At 40.0% G+C, this 20,671-nt stretch overlaps 2 protein-coding genes across 4 annotated transcripts in view; one reads left to right on the top strand and one right to left on the bottom strand.

The window, feature by feature from the left end:
* The window catches only part of rnf10 (ring finger protein 10), a 30,264-nt gene extending 20,958 nt beyond the window's left edge, over window positions 1–9,306 (top strand). For all 3 annotated transcript variants that reach the window (XM_048555701.2, XM_048555702.2, XM_048555700.2), the window contains 7 exons: window positions 1,902–2,019; window positions 2,098–2,199; window positions 2,285–2,452; window positions 5,991–6,091; window positions 7,322–7,379; window positions 7,480–7,635; window positions 8,445–9,306. In XM_048555701.2, coding sequence (XP_048411658.1) covers window positions 1,902–2,019; window positions 2,098–2,199; window positions 2,285–2,452; window positions 5,991–6,091; window positions 7,322–7,379; window positions 7,480–7,635; window positions 8,445–8,518 — 777 coding nt within the window. In that variant the 3' untranslated portion in view covers window positions 8,519–9,306. The remainder of the gene's footprint in view (window positions 1–1,901; window positions 2,020–2,097; window positions 2,200–2,284; window positions 2,453–5,990; window positions 6,092–7,321; window positions 7,380–7,479; window positions 7,636–8,444) is intronic.
* On the bottom strand, window positions 9,150–18,763 carry pop5 (POP5 homolog, ribonuclease P/MRP subunit). Its single transcript, XM_048555703.2, has 5 exons — window positions 18,656–18,763; window positions 16,123–16,265; window positions 12,105–12,254; window positions 11,827–11,910; window positions 9,150–11,080 (listed from the first exon to the last, which is right to left on the bottom strand). Exons 1-5 carry the CDS (start codon window positions 18,673–18,675, stop codon window positions 10,968–10,970), a joined length of 510 nt encoding a protein of 169 aa, XP_048411660.1. The 5' UTR covers window positions 18,676–18,763; the 3' UTR covers window positions 9,150–10,967.
* Window positions 18,764–20,671: the final 1,908 nt, after the last annotated feature.

Below are 20,671 nucleotides of genomic sequence, written 5' to 3'. Positions count from 1 at the left end.
CTTGTTCCAGCCCTATTCAGGCCCCCACCCACAATTCCTTTCTCCAGTGTACTGACATATTCGCTGCTGCTTCTCCCGTTGTTGAATTGGAAAAGTTTATCAAATTTGCTCATTTTCCATCATGGCCTTACTTTCACCTGGTCTATCTCTGACTCCTCCCTTCCTTGATGTCTGTTTCCACTTCTGGGGAAGGACTGGCCAGTAATATTCCTTATAAACCCACCAACTCTCTCAGCTACCTGGACTATGTTCTTACACCATGCTTCCTGTAAAGACTCCATTCCGTTCTCTCAGTTCCGCCGTCTCTGCGTATGTTCCGATGAGGTCAACTTTGACAAGGGAGCCTCTGAAATGTCCACTTTCTTCCTCGATCAAGGATTCTCCAGCACTGTAAACAGGGCCCTCAACTGGGTCTGACCTACCTCCTGCACATCTGCACTCACTCTGTTTCGTCCCTCCCACAACAGTGATAGTTCTCCTTGTCCTTACCTGCCGTTCCACCAGCATCCACATCCAGAAGATCATCAGCTGTCACCTCCAGCAAGATACCACCACCAGACACCTATCCTCTTCCTCTCCCCTCCCTTGTCTGCCTTCTGTGGGAACTGTTTCCTCTGGGACACCCTAGTCCACTCTTTCTTCACTCTCAGCTCTGGCTTGTTGCTGTGTTCCAGCAAAGCTCAGTGCAAGGTGGAAGAATGACACCTCATTTTCTGCTTGGGGACCCTGCAGCCCTCTGGACTCTATATATAGTTCAATAATTCTCGGGCCTGAATTCTCCCATGCCCAAACCCCCTACCCCACACACACCAGGCCTTGTTATATCTCAACCTGCCATGACATGCTACCTATTGTTAGCCACTAACAGTCTCCATTGACAGCTGTTCACTCTCCTAGCCTGATTGTTATCTATTCCTTTGTTCAACTGTTCTTCTCTCTCTTTGGGCTCTATCCCCACCTATCGTTTACTCCTCACCCCCTCCCTATCTTCTGCATACAAACCAACATTTTCTGAGTTACCATCAGTTCTGAGGAAGGGCCACTGGACCCAAAACGTTCACTGATTTTTCTTCACAGATGCTACCAGACTTGCTGAGCTTTTCCAGCAGCTACTGTCCTTGAAGAAAAAGCTCAATCTGCTCACCAATCTCTTCCAGTACTTTAGTTACTAAAGACATAGAACATCTTGAAAAGGGTTGAGGTTCTGTTTGCAATACCTTCCGAGCTCACCAGTTGTACAGAATTTGTTTTGAATTTAATGGATAAATTCATGATATTGTGTGGAATAATGCAGTTTCATAACTGATCTCATCTGGGTAGTTGCCTTCACCCTTGGTGAAACAGTATTATTGAGATGGCAAATGAGAATGTGAAGATTGTTCTATTGAACTGTTTTTGCTTTTTACCCATTAATTTGACAAATTGACATGGATATCATTTGATAGTGTTTTCATTGTGAATTGTGGGCCCTTCTAGTGCAGTGGTAGCGTCTACAGCTCAGCCAAGAGGCTTAGTTTCAGGTTTTGCCTGCTGTACAGATATAACACCTCTGAACAGGTTGACTGAAAATATCTAAAGTGAATGTGGCATCCCTACTAATTGAGAGGTGTAAACGTCTATTGTATTGCTTGCACTTTCCACCACATACCACTAGGTCAAAACAAAATGCCATGAGAAACCTTCACCTTTGGAATGCTTTTGTCCCAGTCTCTTATTCCAAAAATTCAGGAGTATCTTGTTCCAGTTGAAATTGGCTGATTTTTAGCAGAATTCGTGGGTTGAAGCTCCTTGTATGTGGAGAATTTGCCTGTTGAGTCAGTGCAAGGGGTATCAATTTGCTTACTGTTTGTAAATCTAAATATGTTGTGCACTTGTTGATGTGCTTGAATCTCTTTCCACAGGAGGTACGCCGTAGACACCGCTATTTGTGTCATCTACCTCTTACCTGCGAGTTTGGTATTTGTGAGCTGGCTCTGAAGCCCCCTGTGGTGTCTAAGGAAACTTTGGAAGCTTTTTCAGGTTTGTTTCTGCTTTGTGAATCAAGCTTGTATTGACTGACTTGTGCTTTGAAATTTGAGGTTGTGTTTCTGCTTACAGAGGATCTGAACAGAAGGAGATGTCTTCGCCTAAAAAAGGCTCGAGATGAACGTCGAAGAGAACGCCAGATTGAAATGGAAGAAAATAAAAAACAAGGCAAATGTAAGTCATCTGTCTCCCTTCCATTTACCTTTCAATTCAAATGTAATTTTTTTCACTGGCTTCTTATGTTTTCATATCTCATTAGACCCAGAAGTTCACATTGCCTTGGAAAATTTCCAGCAATTCCCAGCATGTGGATCATCTTTAGAAACTGTACCAAGTTTCGTTTCCCCAAACATTTCTGATGCTGATCCTCTGCCCTCAAGTTGTCTTTCAGGCAACGCTACTCTTAACAGCCCCAATTTTTTGGCAGGTAGGAAATTTCTACTAAGTTTAGACTTAAAAGCAAATATTTGTCTTTCAAAAACTATCATTTGTGTGGTGCCTTACCACATTCCTTGAACAGCTATACAATTATTTGATATTCAGTTTCTTGCAGGCAAACATGGTACAAATTTTGTATAGAGTAAGATTTGTCGACAAGAATAACCATTTAAACAATTTTGGTATTGTGATCAGTGTTGGCCAAGACAGCATAAAAACCATACTGAATGTTCTATAAGTTCCATCTGAACAGACAGATATGGTGATCATTGCTCAACTGTCAGTACTTGGAGTAATGCAATACTTGAAATAGACAGCAGAATGTCAGCTTAAATTGTGCTTTTTAATTCTATTCTACATAAAGTTTCCTTGGAGGGGAAAAGTGTTCTGAATTTTTAAAACATATTTCAGATTACTTTCATGGTTCATATTACACAACTATATGTCTCTGATGTTAATTAACTGAACATATTAAGCTCTGGTAGTATCCGTGGAGAGAGAGAGAGAGAGAGAGAGAGAGAGAAGTAAATGTTTCAAGTCAAAAATGTTTGAGACAATAAGCTTTGAGCAAGTGAATATGGCAGCTGTGGTAAAAGAACAAAAGGAATATGTGCAAAGATGGAAGGCAAGGGAGAAGAAATAACAAAAGGGTTGATGCAAACAAAGGGAATGGCAGTGAAACAAGAAACAAGGTCTGAAGGGAGTATAACACCCAGAGCTAGTGTTTAGAAAATTGGGGAAGTAACTAAGGTTTAGATCTTTTGATATTGGTGTTGAAACAAAGGCTCTAAAATGTCCAGTGAGAAAGATGTTTGCTCTTCTGGAGGCTATTTGACTAACCCATCAAGTCCATGCTGGCTCTGTAGCACAAACCATTCAGTCCCATTTCCCATGTGAGAAGCTGAGGATGCTAGTCGGAGCGCAACTCTTTTCAGTTCTGTATGTTGTATTCCGCTTATAGCGGTCTCGTGAAAAAGACTCCAAGCAAATTCACTGATTACGTTGTGACCCACTTTTTTTAGCCTGAGGGACCGATTACGAACCTGTGATTGTTAATTTTCTGCCTCATTTCTGCTCTAATCTCTGTGCTTCACTTACAGTGGTCTAGTGAAGCTCAATTTAAAATTGAAGAACATTAACTTTTAATGAAGCACTTAACAGCATCTGGACTGAATATTGAATTCCATGATTCCACAGGATAACCTGTCCCTTTATTTTTCAGTCAGCTGTTGGAAATGATTTTATTTAACCTATTTATATCCTTGGACCCATCTTCTTTTGTTTCCTACTCAGCACCATCTCCTTTTGCCTTGCATCATAGGAACTTAAGGCATTCAGCCCCCTGGAGCCTTTTCCATCATTTGAGATCATTGCTAACAATCTATCTCAATGCTGTTTTTTGTCATGCTGTTCACCCTCCGGATTCCCAATATGTTGAGTATCTACGTAGTTATCTCCCTCTGTCTTGTATACGCAATGACTAAACTTCCACAGCTCTATCCTAGAAAGTCCAAAGATTCATTCTCCTCGAGGTGAAGACCTTTTTCCATACCTAAGGCCTTGAAAGCCTGCTGCTTAATCTGAGGTGCTGTCTTGGTTGAGACACCTCTAGCACACTAGAAATAAGACTCCACAGGTCTGGCAGCATCCGTGAAGAAATAAATAGGTCCAACTCCAAATGTTAATTCTGTTTCAGTTGTGTGGAGAGAGAGAGAGAGAGAGAAACAGTTAACATTTGGAGGCTGATATGATTCTTAGATGCTGCCAAACCTGAGCATTCCAATACTTTCTGAAATGTTTTGGGGACCTGGGTTAGAATCCCACCATGACGAGTGAAGTTCTAATTCAATAAAAATATTGAATCAAAAGTCTCATGGAGACCATAAAACCATTGATTGTTGGGAAAGGCCCATCTGGTTCATAGATTTTTAGGAATGGAACCTGCTTATCCATACCTGGGCTGGCCTGCATGTGACTCTGGATCTACAATGCTGTGTTTGACTCCTAACTAGTGTCTGGACAATTAGGATTGAGCAATACATGCTGGCTTAGCCAGCTTTGCCCATGTCTCATGAATGAATATTAAAGAAAAGGGTTTCTCCTGCAGGTTTCACAGCTTACTCTCTGGTGTGTTGGAGCGCTAACCTCAACACATCTCAACATATACTGTGCCACGGCATGGCATAAGTAATGGGATTTAGCGAGTGTTTGTTGCATCTGAAAGCTGCAAAAGTAATAATAGAATCATTTATTTAGAGGCTCTTGCACAAAGTTATGATTTTAAAGTTCTCAAAAATTAAAGGGAATACATCTTTCAAAAAGTAATGTTATTATTTCCAGCCGAGTTTGTATTGTTATATACTTGTAATATACCCCGGCAGCCTTTGATATCAGGATAACAGCAATTTAAATATCAATACATTAAGAACTGGCTAATTTATATTTTTGTGTAATTAAGTCAATACTTGGAATTCTGCTACCACTCTTGAGTTTAAAAAAAAATTGCTGTAGATGCATGAATACCACTCGTTGAAGTGGTATCACCCCATCACGCATGTTTTCCTCAGCAGGCAAGTCTTGCATCCTCTCTATATTTAAAAAAAAAGACTTTAACAATGGATGTTGCATGTTGTATGGCTATTTCTTTCTCTGAACACGAGCCAGAAGATCTGTAATTGACTATTTTTCCAAAATTGAAATGACTTGTAGATTTCACGCCCAGTATTGTGTTTTACTGAAACACAGGTGGTCAAGCTACTGTTTTGGGTCAGTTGAGTGAGGCTGCTAAGCATAGTAGTTGAATCTTAAAGTTTTAGTTTCAGACTAGTTTTTGCAGTGTTTATCTTTGAGGCTATGAAATGCTAATTGTCTTTAATTGAAAAGTGGACAAGTGGTGATTTGTGGAAAGATTAGTATTGATGTTGTGGTGTTGCTTGTAAAACCTTGATAATTGAATAACAAATTCACAGCTGAATTGTACCTAATTCTTACATGGTGTTTTCTTAAGGGCTCTTGTGTAGTAGTATTGTTCCTACCTCTGTGCCAGGAGGTCTCGGTTCAAGTCCCACCTGTTCCAGAGGTGTAGTAATATCAGCAGATTGATGAGAAAATATGTGGTGTTTGCTTCACAGGAGATTGAATTTTCATATCTTCAGTGTGTGAACTTTGAGCATTCAAGGAACAGAATGAGAGAATGCATTGCTTGCAGTTCCTAGGTTCATGAAAGTTTTACGTGAGGCTGATAAGTAGCTAGCCACTCTGAATCTCAGTTTGTTCTACACGAAATGTTAAATGAGGCAGGAACTGAAAACGGGTTCAGCAAAATTCTTGGAGTGAATTGTACTTGTCATGAAATGTACTTGTCATGAAATGAATGATGTGGTTACTGAGAAGAGGCATCCGTGACATGTCCTATCTTGTAATTAATGCTTAATTTCTTTTTATTTTTGTAATGTTTTAACCTAGCTGGCAATGTTGGAACTGCACGAAGTGAATGCTTCTGAATCACTTCTTAATTCTTCCTGTAGAATCAGCATTGAATCAATCCGCCCTTGCTTTTAGTCCAGGGAGTCCTTCTCTGTGCGTTGGCAGCTTGGAAGATGATGCATGCTTTCCTTCGTTTGCTCAGGTAATTTCACTTGAGGTGAAAATAGATAATGCACTCTCTGGGATAAAAATGTACTTCTGCTGTGAGTAGATTTTGAATAAAACATAGTGTGCACCAATTACTTTTACCAAGATTAAAATTGGGATTTGGTTGCCAAGATTAAAATTGGGATTTGGTTGTGTTCAGTTGGTGTACTTTACTAATTTCTCAAGAAACAGAAGTAATGAGCTCTGAGGATTATAGACCTGCTCTAATTATCTGGGAATTTGGGAGCAGCCTGTTTACTTTGAGAAGGGTTAAGAGAAATAGTTCCATTTCAGTATGGACAACTAAAGAAAAGCAACGTCCACTCCAGCCACAAAGTTGTAACCTGCCATTAGGTTGCATTTCTAAATCTCATTTGTGTTGATTAGATTCATCCACTTGCTAACCATCTTAACTACATAAGATGATTCATGGAATTTTTACAGAAAGTAACTTGGGGTGAAGTTTAATTGTTTTATTAAAATTGAATGCTTTGAGGAAATCTGTACTCCTTCCATCTTTTGACTCCTCTGCCTGTGTTGTCAGCCATCTTGCCTTGGATGAGTTGCCAATTCCTCCAGATAATCATTCTTGAAAATGAAGCTAAAACTCTATCTTGTCACCAGTTCCACTCCATGTTTTGTCTACTGTCTCTGACATGGTCTGTTGTAATTTTTGCCTTGTTAGATTCTGAATTTCTGGCTCCATCTGCCAACACAAAGGTGGCTTGCTTTAATCATCAAACTGATGCCCACTCAGCTGTTACTTAAGCTGCCAGTTGCTGAAAACCATCTCTCATGCCTTTGTCACCTCTAGATTGGCTGGCCTCTTTCAACTGCTGTACCTCTTTCTTGCACACCCACAAACTGTAGCTCAGCCACTTTTGGCTGTTGATACTAGAGCACCTCAAATTTAAGTTCCTTTTGTATTTAAATCCCTCATGCTCTCAACCTTCCTCAACCTGTGTTTTCACCTTTCTCCTATCCATCAATTTCTCCAGTATTCATGGTCTTCTGTAATGTGCATTTCTTCCCGAAAGCCTTCTGGTGTCTCTCCATCTTTTCGTCAAGGTCCTCTTTAAAACGTGCTTCTAAGTTTTTTTTTCATCATACCCACTTAATCTCTCTCTATCTGGTCCGTATCTGTTTTTCCTTAGTCCTATGACATAATATTTTTCCTCATAAAGTTTTTTTAAAAAATCAGTACTATGTATATTCTTCCTTACAGATGCTGAAGGATGGAAAGGCTAAGGCAGAAGTGTGGCCCAAAGTAACTCCAAGAAAAGGTGATTTTTAAAAAAAATTAACATGACTTTAATTGTGTTAATGATCATCTTAACATTAACATGGAGGTTGGTGTACTGATTGAATTTGTCTTGACAACAGAAACCAGTTTGATGCCCCCACCTGCAGCAGATAGTGATGGAGAGAGTGATATTTCAGACCGTGTACCTGTACCCAGCTTTCAGAATTCCTTCAGTCAAGCTATGGAGGCAGCATTCCTCAAGCTTGATAAAGTTCCAGGCCCAGAGGTGTGTGCAGGTAAGAATGGATTGCTGCTCTTTAGAGGGAGGGAGAAAAGTGGAAGTTGTTGGTTGACTTAAAATGCTAAACAATATGTTGACATTAATTTGATTTTAGGAAATGATGTATTGTTGTAACATTAAAATTGTGCTTTAGCAGTATGGGTTGTTCATTTAAGACTTGGGCTGCGGATGGACATCCTGTGCTTAGACTGTTGCCAGTACTGTTTAGACTAAGTACAGGGGAGCATTGGAACAGTTTGGAGAGACTTTTACTGCCTTTAAAGTAATTTATTTAAACACTTCTCTGAATAAGAAAGATAAAGTATCTTCCCTAATTCAATGGTATTAATATTTCATGTGATAGCATACTGTACATCATTTACAGCAAGTCTCATGAATATTCAAATAGCCTGTGATTAATTTGTAAGCGGTCCTTGCAGGAGTTGAGCTGGTAGATATAGATAAGTACAAAGCAGTAGTTTTCTTACACTGCTTCAACTGTTTACGCATTTGTCTTCTGTAATACTGCAGAAAGCCACTGAGCGGAGGGTAGAATTGGAGTCCATCTTCACCACATGTTTTATATTTAGAATTACACATTGAAAGCATGCACCTAACCCCACAACCAGTTTTAATCTGTCTGTGGGGCTAGAGTAAGTCACTAGTTAATGTCTACTCATTGTATACAATTAAATTCACCTTGCAGAACAAAGTACTCTTCCAGGGTATCAATGACGTGAACAGAATATTCAGCAAATAATCAACTTTAAAAATAGGGATGTGTGCTTTTTTTCCCCTCTAATTATGGATCTTTTTCTCTTGCAGAGGAGAGGAATGGGAAAAAGAAGAAAAAAAGGCAGATGTTGCTCTTCAGTACTTCAGTAGTTCACACAAAGTAATTTAGGCACTCACTGCCCATCTTACCCATTTCAGTACCACAGGCAGCCACTGCCTGTATTTGCATTCATTGCTGTCTGTGCAAAAATGATTTTGTTTATTTGCTGCTATAGTTTAAACATTTTTGGTTGTATTTCAAACCCGGAAGATTACAGCAAAGGCATTTGTTTGAGTGGTTTGTCATTAAAAGTTTGCCTCCTGTTTGAATGCAGGTTTCACAGCTTTGAGGTTGAACAACATAACCAATTCATATAGCTTGTGACATGCAACTTTTTTAAACAAGGGAAATTCCAAACAAATCCACAGCTTAACTACTTCTGTGTAGACATTCACTGGGGATGATTTTTTTTTGCTGTTATTACCCTGTACCTCAGAAGTAGTTATTTTGTAAATAATTGACACTTGATTTTCTTTCATCTCATATGTTATTGTGCTAGTAATAAGTGGTGTTTTGGATCCTCTTACCCCTTCAACCAACATCACTGAAGATTTGCAAAATATTCTGCACCTCAGAAAATCACACTAACCCCTTAGTGATAAACACATTGGATGGGCCTGTAATTATCACTCCCAACCAGGTTATGTCAAGTGTTATGCTGTTGGTTGTAAAATACAAATTAACAATAGCTGGAGTTTCCCTTTTTTGAAAATTTTAATTTGAAAAGTATCTTTTTAAAAAAGTGACTGTCAAGCATCTAATGAAGTGTTGAGTTCAGCTTTGTTACTTCTGCCCTTCACTTTTCTTTCATGCAACAGCAAAGTAATAGATGCAATAAAAGAACCTTGTGCAGTGTGTTGTTCATTTTTCTGCCTTACCCATGAAGAGAATATGTGGGTCAATACCTACTGTATGTTCTGGAAAATCAAAGCTAATGAAGAAACCACTTAAAATAACCAGATTTCTCTCCAATGTAATGGGGTGTTTTAGATCTCTTTAATTAGAGGGAATATGTAACTAACTAAAGTCAAACCTGGCATATCTGCCCTAGAAAATTAATTTACACAGGGCCATGTTCCTGTCTTTTCCCTTCTCTTGGATTTTACAGACAGATTTCTTTTAAAATCAACCTGCTCAGCTGTTATTACACACCTTGGGAGCAGGTGGGACTTAAAGTTAGGCCTTCTGGCTCAGAGGCAGAAACACTACCATTGCACCACTAACCTAATTGCCTTAAACAAATGAAATAAAATCCTTTGCAAAATACATCTATCTTCTGGCCCAGAGCATCAGTTTGTTTCTAAATACAATGCAACTATGACTGCTTATTATTGAAAGATGTTTCCTTTTAAGCACCAGCATTTCTTGAACTCTGTTCATGACCATCAACATTTAATATTTTTAATGCTGTGTTGCAATTGAAATTGTAGTATAAGCACAGGTTTTAAATAGCATCTCTCATTCTCAAATTCAAGTTCTTGGGACAAGATGAGTACACCCAGCTGTAACTAAAAATTACTTGTGTATTATATTTCATGTTTGTACTCCAGCATGTAGGTTTGTAATTTAATAGCTATACAGTGCACATTGAGCAACTGCATTGAAAAATGTTATTTTTACTTTGTAGCTTCAGGGCAGTAGTGAAGAAATGGTTTACTAGTTTCTTCCTTTATTTTTTTAAAGGTAGTCTATATTTGATTTTGTACACTTGGTTTGAAATGCTCAAGTAATGCACAGATTGTTAACCTAAGTGATATTCAGGTTGTGGAGGCAGTTTGAAACATCAAGTATCTGTCTGAGGAGTTTTACTAGCTGAGTCAGTTCTACAGCCTTGATTATCACCAACTACAACAAGTGATAACATGTAAAATTCATTAATGCATCATAGTATCACAGGCAATATCAGCAGTAATCACCCAAATCTAATATGCCTAACAATCAATGGCTTATTAGGCTGCTTCAAAGAGCCAGTTTTAAAAATCAAGCACTTTGGCCAGTAAAGATTAGCATGACAGATTTCCTTTTCCTGATGGACATAGTGAACCAGGTGAGTTTTAATAATCCTTTGGTTTCATGATCATTATTACTGATGGGAAGTGTAGTTCAGTTTTATTTAATTGAAGTGAAGTTTGCTAACGGCTATGGTTTAGACCCACAGTAAGGTTACTCAGTTGCTGTGGAATGGTTGGCAGTAGTTTAAAGTGCCAGCTTTTTACATTTCTAAGATTATGCCCACAAGGATTAGCATCCAGTAGCAAGTACCATTCTTGATTAACCTTTAATCACTTCACATTGCCAATAAATTCTCTTTTCCACTACAAGGCTGTCCTAATGAAAATAATTCAGGAGTTTAACAGCAGAGAGTGGTTTGGGGTGTTAGATTTGCATCTGGTGTGTGAGAGCCTAAGTCTAAATTGAAGATTACACAATCTTAAACTGTGTCACAGCAAAACACCTTGATTGTACAGGTGGAACTATTACCACAGTGCAGTTCTTGCTGTTTTGCAGTTTTTTCATAACACTTGATTTGCATCTGCTTCTGTCTCCTCTTGGTACTTCGATCGATCTTGTTCCAATTCTTTCAGTGAACAACTCAAGATAGACCTTTGAACAGATTCCCTCTCCTCTGAAAGCAGAACAAAAAGGTGAAAAGACACAAAGAACCTGTTTTGTATACCTTAAGATTGCAATGAATTCTGCTGAAATCACCTCAAAAGTATTTTTCTTCATTCATTCATGGGATGAGGACATTGCTGGCCAGGCCAACATTTATTGTTCATCCTTAATTGCTCAGGGGGGCAGTTCAGAGTCAATGACACTGTTGTGGGTCTGGAGTCACATGTAGGCCAGACAGGGAAGGAAACTGCCATCCTTCCCTGAACAGGAGATTAGTGAACCAGGTGGGTTTTTCTGACAATTGACAAGGGGTGCATGATCACCATTAGACTCTTAATTCCAGATAGTTTGAATTCACATCCCACCTACTGTGGTGGGATTCAACCTGTGTCCCCAGAATGTTATCTGGGTGTCTAGATTAACAGTCCAGTGATAATATCACTAGGCCATTGCCTTCCCTTATATAAATACCTGTGCCATTGTTGTTTTTTAGCAAGAAAACCAGTCAGCACACCTAAGTGACAATGTCATAAATACAGTTAGTCAACATTTTAGTAGATTTTAACCAAGTGGTTTTATTCAAGCTTTATCAATGTCTCACCTGTCTGATTCTTATATCACTACTTCCAATAATTTGTCAGGTATCTTTGTCTATTGGAGGTGATTCTTTAAGCACAGCATTTAATAGGAAGCTAAATTGTTTTGAAAGTGGATGGTGGAAGTGGGGATCCAAAGTTCAAAGTAAAAGTTTCTCACCTTTGGTTTTACAGTCTTTCAGGAGGAGCAGCAATTGCTTGCGGTTATACTGGATGAGAAACTTCTGGCAGGTTCGGATAGTACCTCAAAAAAAACACAATTCATTAGTGCATTTTTAAGGACACATTTTAAAACTGACATCTGCACCTATGTCATTAATGTGATTTAAAGGCAAAAGCTTAAAGCAACTTGGCCAGGTGATAAGACTCAAACCTAGCAACTTGGACAGGTGTAACAAGTCAATAGCTAATTCTGCATCAAAAGTTCCAGCATTTTACCTCCCACATGCAATGTGTTGAAGAAACAGGGGTACTTCTGGTTCTTGCTCTCCAGGAAGGTGATTAACTGCATGGCAGACCATAACAGTCGATAAAAATCTTTCCGACATCTTATTAAGACTATCCCTGTGTAGGCATTCAGGTACTTGACTGGGAGAAAAGAAAGAAGATCAGTAATACTTATGTCAACTGTTCTTTTTTTTTGCCATGGCTTGCTACAGTCCAAAGTATAATCTGCACTCTTAATTACTTGCCCCTAGAAATAATAAACAGGGCTGGGCCAAGTCTAATTGGCTTCCATTTTAAATAAAGGACACTTAGCTCCATTAAGTTCCACAGTTTCCTCTCAATGACGTGGAGGGAAGCCTAGTGGACCTGTCAACTCAATGTTCCACAGTCGTACTGTATCCCTGCATGTGTATTTTCAATTCTCTTTTTTAGTTAGACTTCAATCTGCTTTATCACCCTTACAATTTGATCTATTGAAAGTGCAATCACTCCTCTTTCCTGGTAATGTCTCAATCTAAATCTTGAATGACTAAAGTCAACATTTCTGAGGTTTAAAAACCATATCTATTTACTCTTTAAAGAACCACATGGGTTTATTTAGCTTCTTCAAGAAGGACAATGTACAGTTACATGACAAGATAATCATTGAAAAATGTTAGTTGAGTTTTATAGGTTATGTTCTGTGCTCTATGCTGAAGTGGATAAGTCAACTATTCCAAAATTCACTTAATTGCGAAGAAATTATTTGGATTAATTTTGTTCTCACAGTTGTTTGTTACAGCAATGTTCACTGCACTCATTCCTTGCTTTATATTGTAAATCATTGCTTCCCAAAAATTAAGGGTTAAGCATCCAAAGGAATAGGAGAAGAAACCTTTACTGAACTCATACATTTACTACAGATACTGTATGCATAGGGTTTTTTTATAGGAATGCCTTTTGACTGTATAGTTTTTGGATGTTACAGGCAACACTAATGTTTAAGCATAATGTAGGACAGGAGTTATCAGTAAGCAGAGAACAAGTGTGTAAAATCTTATTTGCAATTATATAGAATCACAGGCTGCTAATCAACTATTTAAACATTCAAAGGAGTGCTCATTGCTGGGTGAGAAGAGGAATTAGAGCACAATACACCTAAACAGTCAAGACTGAACACTCAAGGCTAACACTGGTTGGACATATTCCTAGAGACTTCTCATGCCTTTAAGACCAGCCAAATAGCAGCTCCAGTTCTCATCTTCCTCTCGCTAATGAATTGAAGTCGCTAAAGGAAGTGAAAACATGCACAAGTCAAAGTGGTCTATGGTTGTTGCATCACCATTGATTCTTGAAACTGGGTCTTCTAGCTCGGTGGTAGGCATGTTACTAATGTGCCAAAAGAGCTTCTCTAACATTTATTCTTAAATAAAGTGACCACTACGGCATAGGGGAGTCTACATGTGAAAAGTGCTCTTAGACAAGTTTAAAAACTTCCCTACCATGCTCCTAAGATGCTGCTTGGCCTGCTGTGTTCATCCAGCTCCACACTTTATCTCGGATTCTCCAGCATCTGCAGTTCCCATTATCTCCAAAAGCTTCCCTACGTTTGTATTCTATTAGTTTTCTCAAATTAAATGCTGTATTAGTATGCCACCCTTTTATAATTCATGCACTATGAAACCCAGCTCCCTCTTCATCTTAGCTTAGCAAACTTTCACCAGTACAAATGGGAAGTTGTCCTCTATTATACACCCCATTTGGCTCATGTCTGCTCATTCACTTTTTCGTAGCTTCCTCTTGTCACCAGCAAGTTTGGTAGCTGTGCCTTCGAGAATTATACTAACAATTGAGAAGACGTGCAGGGCAATAGATGTAGTATACATGTCCCTACAGTGGGTTGGCTAGCAAAAATCATAGCACAAGATAGATATTAGTGTACTTGTGTGTATTTTTTCCTCATCCAGTGTACGAATAATCAGATCATTCCCTTCTTGGAATACTGACTACTGGGATACCACAAGGATTTGTACTGGGGGGCCCCCCCAACTCTTTACACTATATAATCAAGATTTGGACTTGGTAACCAAATGGAATATTTCCAAATATACAGATGATAGATTTAAGTGGAGAATATGCTTTGAGAAAGATTTGGAAAGGTGTAGTAAGTGGGCAAAAACATCTGGATTATAAATGTAGAAAGAGGGGGTTGTCACCTGTTGTAGGGGAAGCAGTGTGGTTTTTTTTTTAAAATTGAAGGGGGTGGGGTTGGAGTTGGAAAGTCATGTGCAGAGAGACCTGGCTTCCTTGTTAACAAGTCACTAAAGGTTAGCACAAAGGTACACCATGCTAATCGGAAGGCTAATGTAATGTTAGCCTTTATTGCAAGAGGGTTTGAGTTCAGAGATGACGACATGTTGCTTCAATCATATAGAAGTTTCACCCAGAGTACTATGCAGATTTGATGTCTATCACAAAAGATGGTGTTGCACACCGACTATGGCAATAAAGGTTTACTAGACTTGTTCTTGGATGGCTGGACTGAAAAGGAGAGATTGGCCGACTGGGCACATGTTCCCCAGTGTTTTGAGAAATGAGGCAACTTCATTGAAACCTACAAAAGTCTTAAAGGAATGGATACAGCAAAGAGGTTACCACTGGTTGTGAAGTCTCAAACCAGGGGGACAGTTTAAAAATAAGGGAAAGAGCAGAAATTCTTGTACTGAGGGCTTTAGCATTTTGTACTGGAGAGAGAGAGAGAGAGAGAGAGAGATATGGAAGCTCAGTATTTGAGGCTGGTAGATTTGATTAGTTATGTGAAAGGGTTACAGGGATAGTGTGTGTAAAAGGTGCTTCAGTGTTTAATCAGCCATGCTCGTTCCGTGGCTGAGCAGGCTTGATGTGCTAAATAGCCTATTCCTTCTCTTAGGATTCTAATACCAAATCTGGTATAGTCTTTTTCTGATCAGCTCCTGCACACGTATGTTACTGAAAATGTTCTAAGAAGCTATTCCAAAAGTTTGTTTGTACTCACCGAGGTGACTTTTGCCCAGGAGACTTTTCCAGTCATTATATGGCTTAAGATCCCCTTTAAATAATCAAACCTTCCTAAACACTTTGATCCACCCTACTGTGTATTTACTGTTAAGGGGCCTGTACTCAACTCCAAGTAACTTTGTTATCAAAGTGTGGAGCTGGATGAACGCAGCAGGCCAAGCAGCATCTCAGGAGCACAAAAGCTGACGTTTCAGGCCTAGACCTTTCATTTTGTTATTTCTGATCTTTACCAAATGTTTCCACATCCTGACTTCAGGATATCCCCCTGAGGCTAAATATCACTAACAAACAGACACCCCTCCACTTTTCCCATGTCTCCTGTACCATCCAAGGTTCTGTACTCAAGGGTCAGGTTTCTTGTCATCTTGCAGCTATGTGTATAATAGCTACCAGTTTGGAATGTGTAAATAGAAATAAGTACATTCATGTGTTTCTCTCCCCCGTATATTTGTTGATTACACAGCCTTTATTTTTTGTCAATTCCAGTTTGTTTTGATTTTCTATCCTTTCCCTCAGTCTGTATAATTTTCTGCGTTAATACCCTGCTCTTTTGCCTTAAGATATCGTAAACAAAAAAGATTTGATCTCTTCTCCCCACTATTTTACTTGAAATTCTCCTCCTCTTCCCTCATTCAAGGACTGCTGGCAAGAATACCAGTCTAGCCCAGCTCAACTTTATTCATTCATGGGATGTGGGCAACTTCAGTAGAAGACGCCAGAGTGAGTTGGAAGTTGCACAATTTGTAACTCACTCGTTTCTTCCATTGAAGATTCCCATAAGGAGCGAGTTAGAAATTGCACAATTTCTCATTTCCACAAGTAGATGCTGGTTGTCCACTTGCAGATGTGCACATAATTGAATCTTTTTGTTTTGCACTTTTTCAAACAAACAATGAGATGTACTTTTTCACTGAAATCTGGTATTTAAATCCCTTCAATTTTGTTTTATTATTGTGGACCTTCCATTACAAACCTGCCAGGGATAATGAGCAACAACCAAGTCCAAAGTCACCATGTGCTCGAATGATTGCATCTTTAACTGTTTTATAGATATTCTTCTCCTCGATACAATGCCGAAACTGGGGATTCTCGAACACTATCTCGCATAGCAGGTACCTGTGAATAGAGCAATCCCATTTACTTGGGCATTTGATCGTGTTTTATTTCACGCAACTTTACATCATATTGGCTGACAGCTCATGACTACCGTCAAATCCAGTGCCCTTCCTTGACCATGAAGATTAACCAGACATTTACTTTGTTGGAGGGACACTGCTGACACAAAGCTAAGTTCCTCTAAAAGTTGCTTTTTCAGAATAATCAGCTGTATAAGCACAGGCAATAATGATGCATGCCAGATAGTCCAATTTTCTGAAGAATCATTTACTGATTAAATCAATTTGTGGTGCGATTTAAAGTGACTTATCATCAAGTGATCCATTGACTAATTTTGAAAGGCAGATGTTTAAAGAACTATCTAGGTCATTAGATCTAGGCATTCTGAGCTGTGATCATTCCCCACACTGAATAATCAGTTATTTTTAAAAAAACATCCATTCTTTAAGTCAGCTTGTGTGTGTAGACCAATGAGCCTCTTGCCTAGCAAGTAAGTGTGTACCAGGCTCTCTCCTTACAACTGATTAAGCCAGATCCACAGACACTAATTAGCATGACATTCACTTCATCTCCAAAGCCAGGTTACTGAAGGCCACGTTGTGGCAAAGAAAAACATGTCAGAAGGAAACAAAGCCACCTCAGCTTTGGCCTGGACCTTGTGATTGGGTTGGAAGTAATCCTTTCAGTCCTTAAGAACTTTAAATCAAAAGCAGAAATATCCAAATGCGCACATATCACTCACTTGCAGAAACAACCTTTCACAGCATTATCTTCTCTAGCCTGAAGGAGGCACTTGAGCAACAAGCTCGAGAGGAAATCCTGGCAGTTACTTTAAAGCAGAACAGAGAATGGGGTGAACAGCCTGCTCCCACACCTTATGGTCATGTGTAATTGTTACTCATAATTTAACCTTTAGGGGCTACCTATCATTCTCACATATCTGTCAGTCACAAATCTAACTCTTATCCTAAACAGAGTTTAGATTTTACAACGTGGCCCCAAGAACTGTTCACACAAAGAGCACAGAAACGGGCCATTTAGTCCCACTTGTCCATACCAAACCACAGTCCCAACCTAAGATGCCTATGTGTGGCCCATATCCCTCCAAACATTTCTTATTCATGTACTTATCTAAAATCTCAAACATTGCAACTGTATCCAAATCCACCACTTCTAGAAGTTCACCCACACATTAACTGCTGTTAAAAAAGTTGTCCCCCCCCATATCTTTTTAAAAATCTCTTTCCTCTCACCTTAAAAATATACCAGCACCCTAGCAAAAAGACACACCTTATCTATGCCCCTGATCATTTTAAAACTGTAGGAAGTCACCCCTAAACATCCTACACTCCAGGTGAAAGAATTCCAGCCTATCAGAAGTCTCCCTATAACTCAACGCTTCTTTTCCCAGCAACATTCTGGTAATTATTTTTTTTTGAACCCTCTCCAGCTCGAGAATACACTTTCTATAACAGAGCGACCAGAATTGGACGTAATGCACCAGAAAAGACAAGGCTTTTCTGGTAGACATTCGGATCTTGATATATTCAGCAAGCTCTTGGATACGTGAAAGCATTCGCCGATTCACAGGAGCATCTCTAGTGTTTCCACAGACTTTCTTTAAACACTACAAATTTTCAGAAATAATAAGCAATTCAAAGCACGTCAACATAAATTAAGAAAACAAAGCGTTAATTAGACATTCATGGGGCCTCGACTAATGTATTATAAAAGTGTTCTTGAAATCTAAAGTTGTTGGGCTCAGGCTTTTGAGATACAGGGGTCAGAGAACAGATGATATTAAACCTGGGAGGCTGGCTCTGATGGGGAGCCACGGACCCGAAATATCGACCTGCTACTTGACCCGTTGACATTTTCTGTTCTTCCCCTCGCCCCATAGACTTTGACTCATCAAGAGAGTTCAACGTGTCCATGCATCTTGTCAGTTTGTGGCATCGGACCCAAAATTCAACCCTCACCAGTGAGGCTCTCATCTGGCACAACAGAAACTTAGGTTCCTGAAAACACCCACCACCGGTCGGGAGCTGGGGAAGGGGCGGAGAGAAAGTGCAGCGAACAAAACGAACTGTCTCGAAAAAAAAGACACTGACGGGTCTAGGCCCAAAACGTCAGCTTTTGAGCTCCCGAGATGCTACTTGGCCTGCTGTGTTCATCCAGCCCCACACTTTGTTATCGTAGATTCTCCAGCATCTGCAGTTCCCATTATCTCTGAACACATTAAAGGTCTTTTTGTCACCTATTTTGTCTATTGTAGGGCTGTTACACCTCGTAATTAAAAAAAGTAGGTGGATAGCTAGTCACAGTTGAACTGTCCATGTTTCCCGTAAGAGCATCCCTCCCAGTTTAAAAGTGGAGCGGATCCAAATTACCTGGATTTGAAGCGAACCATTCTCACAGCTTCCTCCCCAGACACAGCACGGCGGCCCTACTCGATACAACGGAAATGTAACATCTCGCTGATTGACAAAGCAATCAGCCAATCATCACAGAGAAAAGGTTGCCGTCGGCATGATTTCACCAATAGACGCAAAGTAGAGGCGGGGCTCCCACGGAACTTCCGGGTATGGGCGGGGTCAATGCCTGCTGCTCCAGTATTAAGCAGCATTGAATGTAGCTGGTGTTGGGGCACGTGTGTTTTTTTTGGGGGTAGTTGGGACATGCACTGCTTGGACTGGAGATAGGCAGACAAATACTGTCTCACAAGAGACCTTCTGTTAGTATCTTAGAGTAGATATTTTTTAATCAACCTGCCCAAACCATTGCATTCAATGTGCAGGAAGGGATCCATAACATTTTTTCGTGTGTACAACTGCTGAGCAGCGACTTCTGTTCCACATTTAACAGTGAACAGCTTTGTACTACGCCACTGCTTGTCTGGTACATGGGTTGCTGTCTTCTTTCTGACAAAGCAGAGTAGCTTAGCAATATGGTATTAGACCTATGACGTGGTTGAACACCACGATGTCGAGGTGTCTATAAACGTAGGTATTTATTTATTTCAGAGATAGTAGGAACTGCAGATGCTGGAGAACCTGAGATAAAAAAAGGTGTAGAGCTGGATGAACACAGCAGGCCAAGTAGCATCGGAGGAGCAGGAAAGCTGATGTTTTGGGCCTGGACCCATCTTCAGATATGGGGTAGGGGGAAGGAGAGATTTTAAAGCTCGTGAAATCCACATTGATACCATTGGGCTGCAGGGTTTCCAAGCGGAATATGAGGTGCTGTTCCTGCAAGAACACCTATGCTTGGTTTGCACTAAACAACTGCACCTCCCAGTCGCAAACCATTTCCACTCCCCCTCCCATTCTTTAGATGACATGCCCATCATGGGCCTCGTGCAGTGCCACAACGATGCCACCTGAAGGTTGCGGAAACAGCACCTTATATTCCACTTGGGAACCCTGCAGCCCATTGGTATCAATGTGGACTTCACAAGCTTCAAAATCTCCTCTTTCACCCTACCGCATCCCAAAACCAGCCCAGCTCGTCCTTGCCTTCCTAACCTGTCCTTCCTCCCACCTATCTCCTCCTCACACCTCAAGCCCCATCCCCATCTCCTACCTACTAACCTCATCCTGTCCCCTTGACCTGTCTGTCCTCCCTGAACTGACTATCTCCTCCCCACCGACTCTCACCTCTACTGGCTCCATCCCCACCTCTTTGACCTGTCATCACCATCTTTCTTCTCTTTTATCCATCTTCTATCTGCCTTCCCCCCCACCTCCCTATTTATTTCAGAATCCTGCCCCTCCCCCCATTTCTGAAGAAGCGTCTCGGCCTGAAACATCAGCTCTCCTGCTCCTCTGATGCTGCTTGGCCTGATCCAGTTCTGCACCTTGTTATCTCTATTTATTTGCTTGATGTCTTATTTCTCCTGCAGGATTGAAACTGACTCTGCACAATAAATTCAGTCTTCATCTCTGATAGAATACTGAACAGTTAAAACATAATTGTACTACAAGGTGTCATCAAAGCACAATTCCATTTTTTAAAAAAAAGTGTGCTGAAAATTCTGGCAGGATCTTTTTGTGCTTAATAGATTATGATGAGGTACTGCTGAAATGGCATTGGAACTGATTGTATAAGAAGAAAACAATTGTGTTGCTTGCCCACCAATGCAGTAAAGATGAGTCAAAGCTCTTCTGTCTGTTTCCAGTGATGGACCATTTCTGCGGATGATCTGGGAGTGAATACACAAATATTTTGGGTATGAAATAAATCTCTAAGGCAGCAAAGATGAAATCTTGAGCTGCAAACAGCAGTTTAATGTGAGATACAGTGTTGGTAAAGAAATTGGAAGTTTGTGTGTGTGTGTGTGTGTGTGTGTGTGTGTGTCTGTGTGAGAGATGATTGGATGCCCAGATGATTAACAACTGCTCTTAAAC

Source organism: Stegostoma tigrinum, chromosome 26 (assembly GCF_030684315.1).
Source record: "Stegostoma tigrinum isolate sSteTig4 chromosome 26, sSteTig4.hap1, whole genome shotgun sequence".
In the NCBI taxonomy this organism is placed as follows: domain Eukaryota; kingdom Metazoa; phylum Chordata; class Chondrichthyes; order Orectolobiformes; family Stegostomatidae; genus Stegostoma; species Stegostoma tigrinum.
Note: the sequence above shows the minus strand (reverse complement) of the source record. Positions and strands in the feature narration are given on the sequence as shown.

Coding starts and splice junctions, on each gene's coding strand:
- pop5 (XM_048555703.2), bottom strand. CDS start 18,675: ATGGTTCGCTTCAAATCCAG. Junction 11,911..12,104: donor CAACACATTGCATGTGGGAG/GTAAAATGCTGG, acceptor GTTTTTTTTGAG/GTACTATCCGAACCTGCCAG. Junction 11,081..11,826: donor GAAAGACTGTAAAACCAAAG/GTGAGAAACTTT, acceptor TTCTGCTTTCAG/AGGAGAGGGAATCTGTTCAA.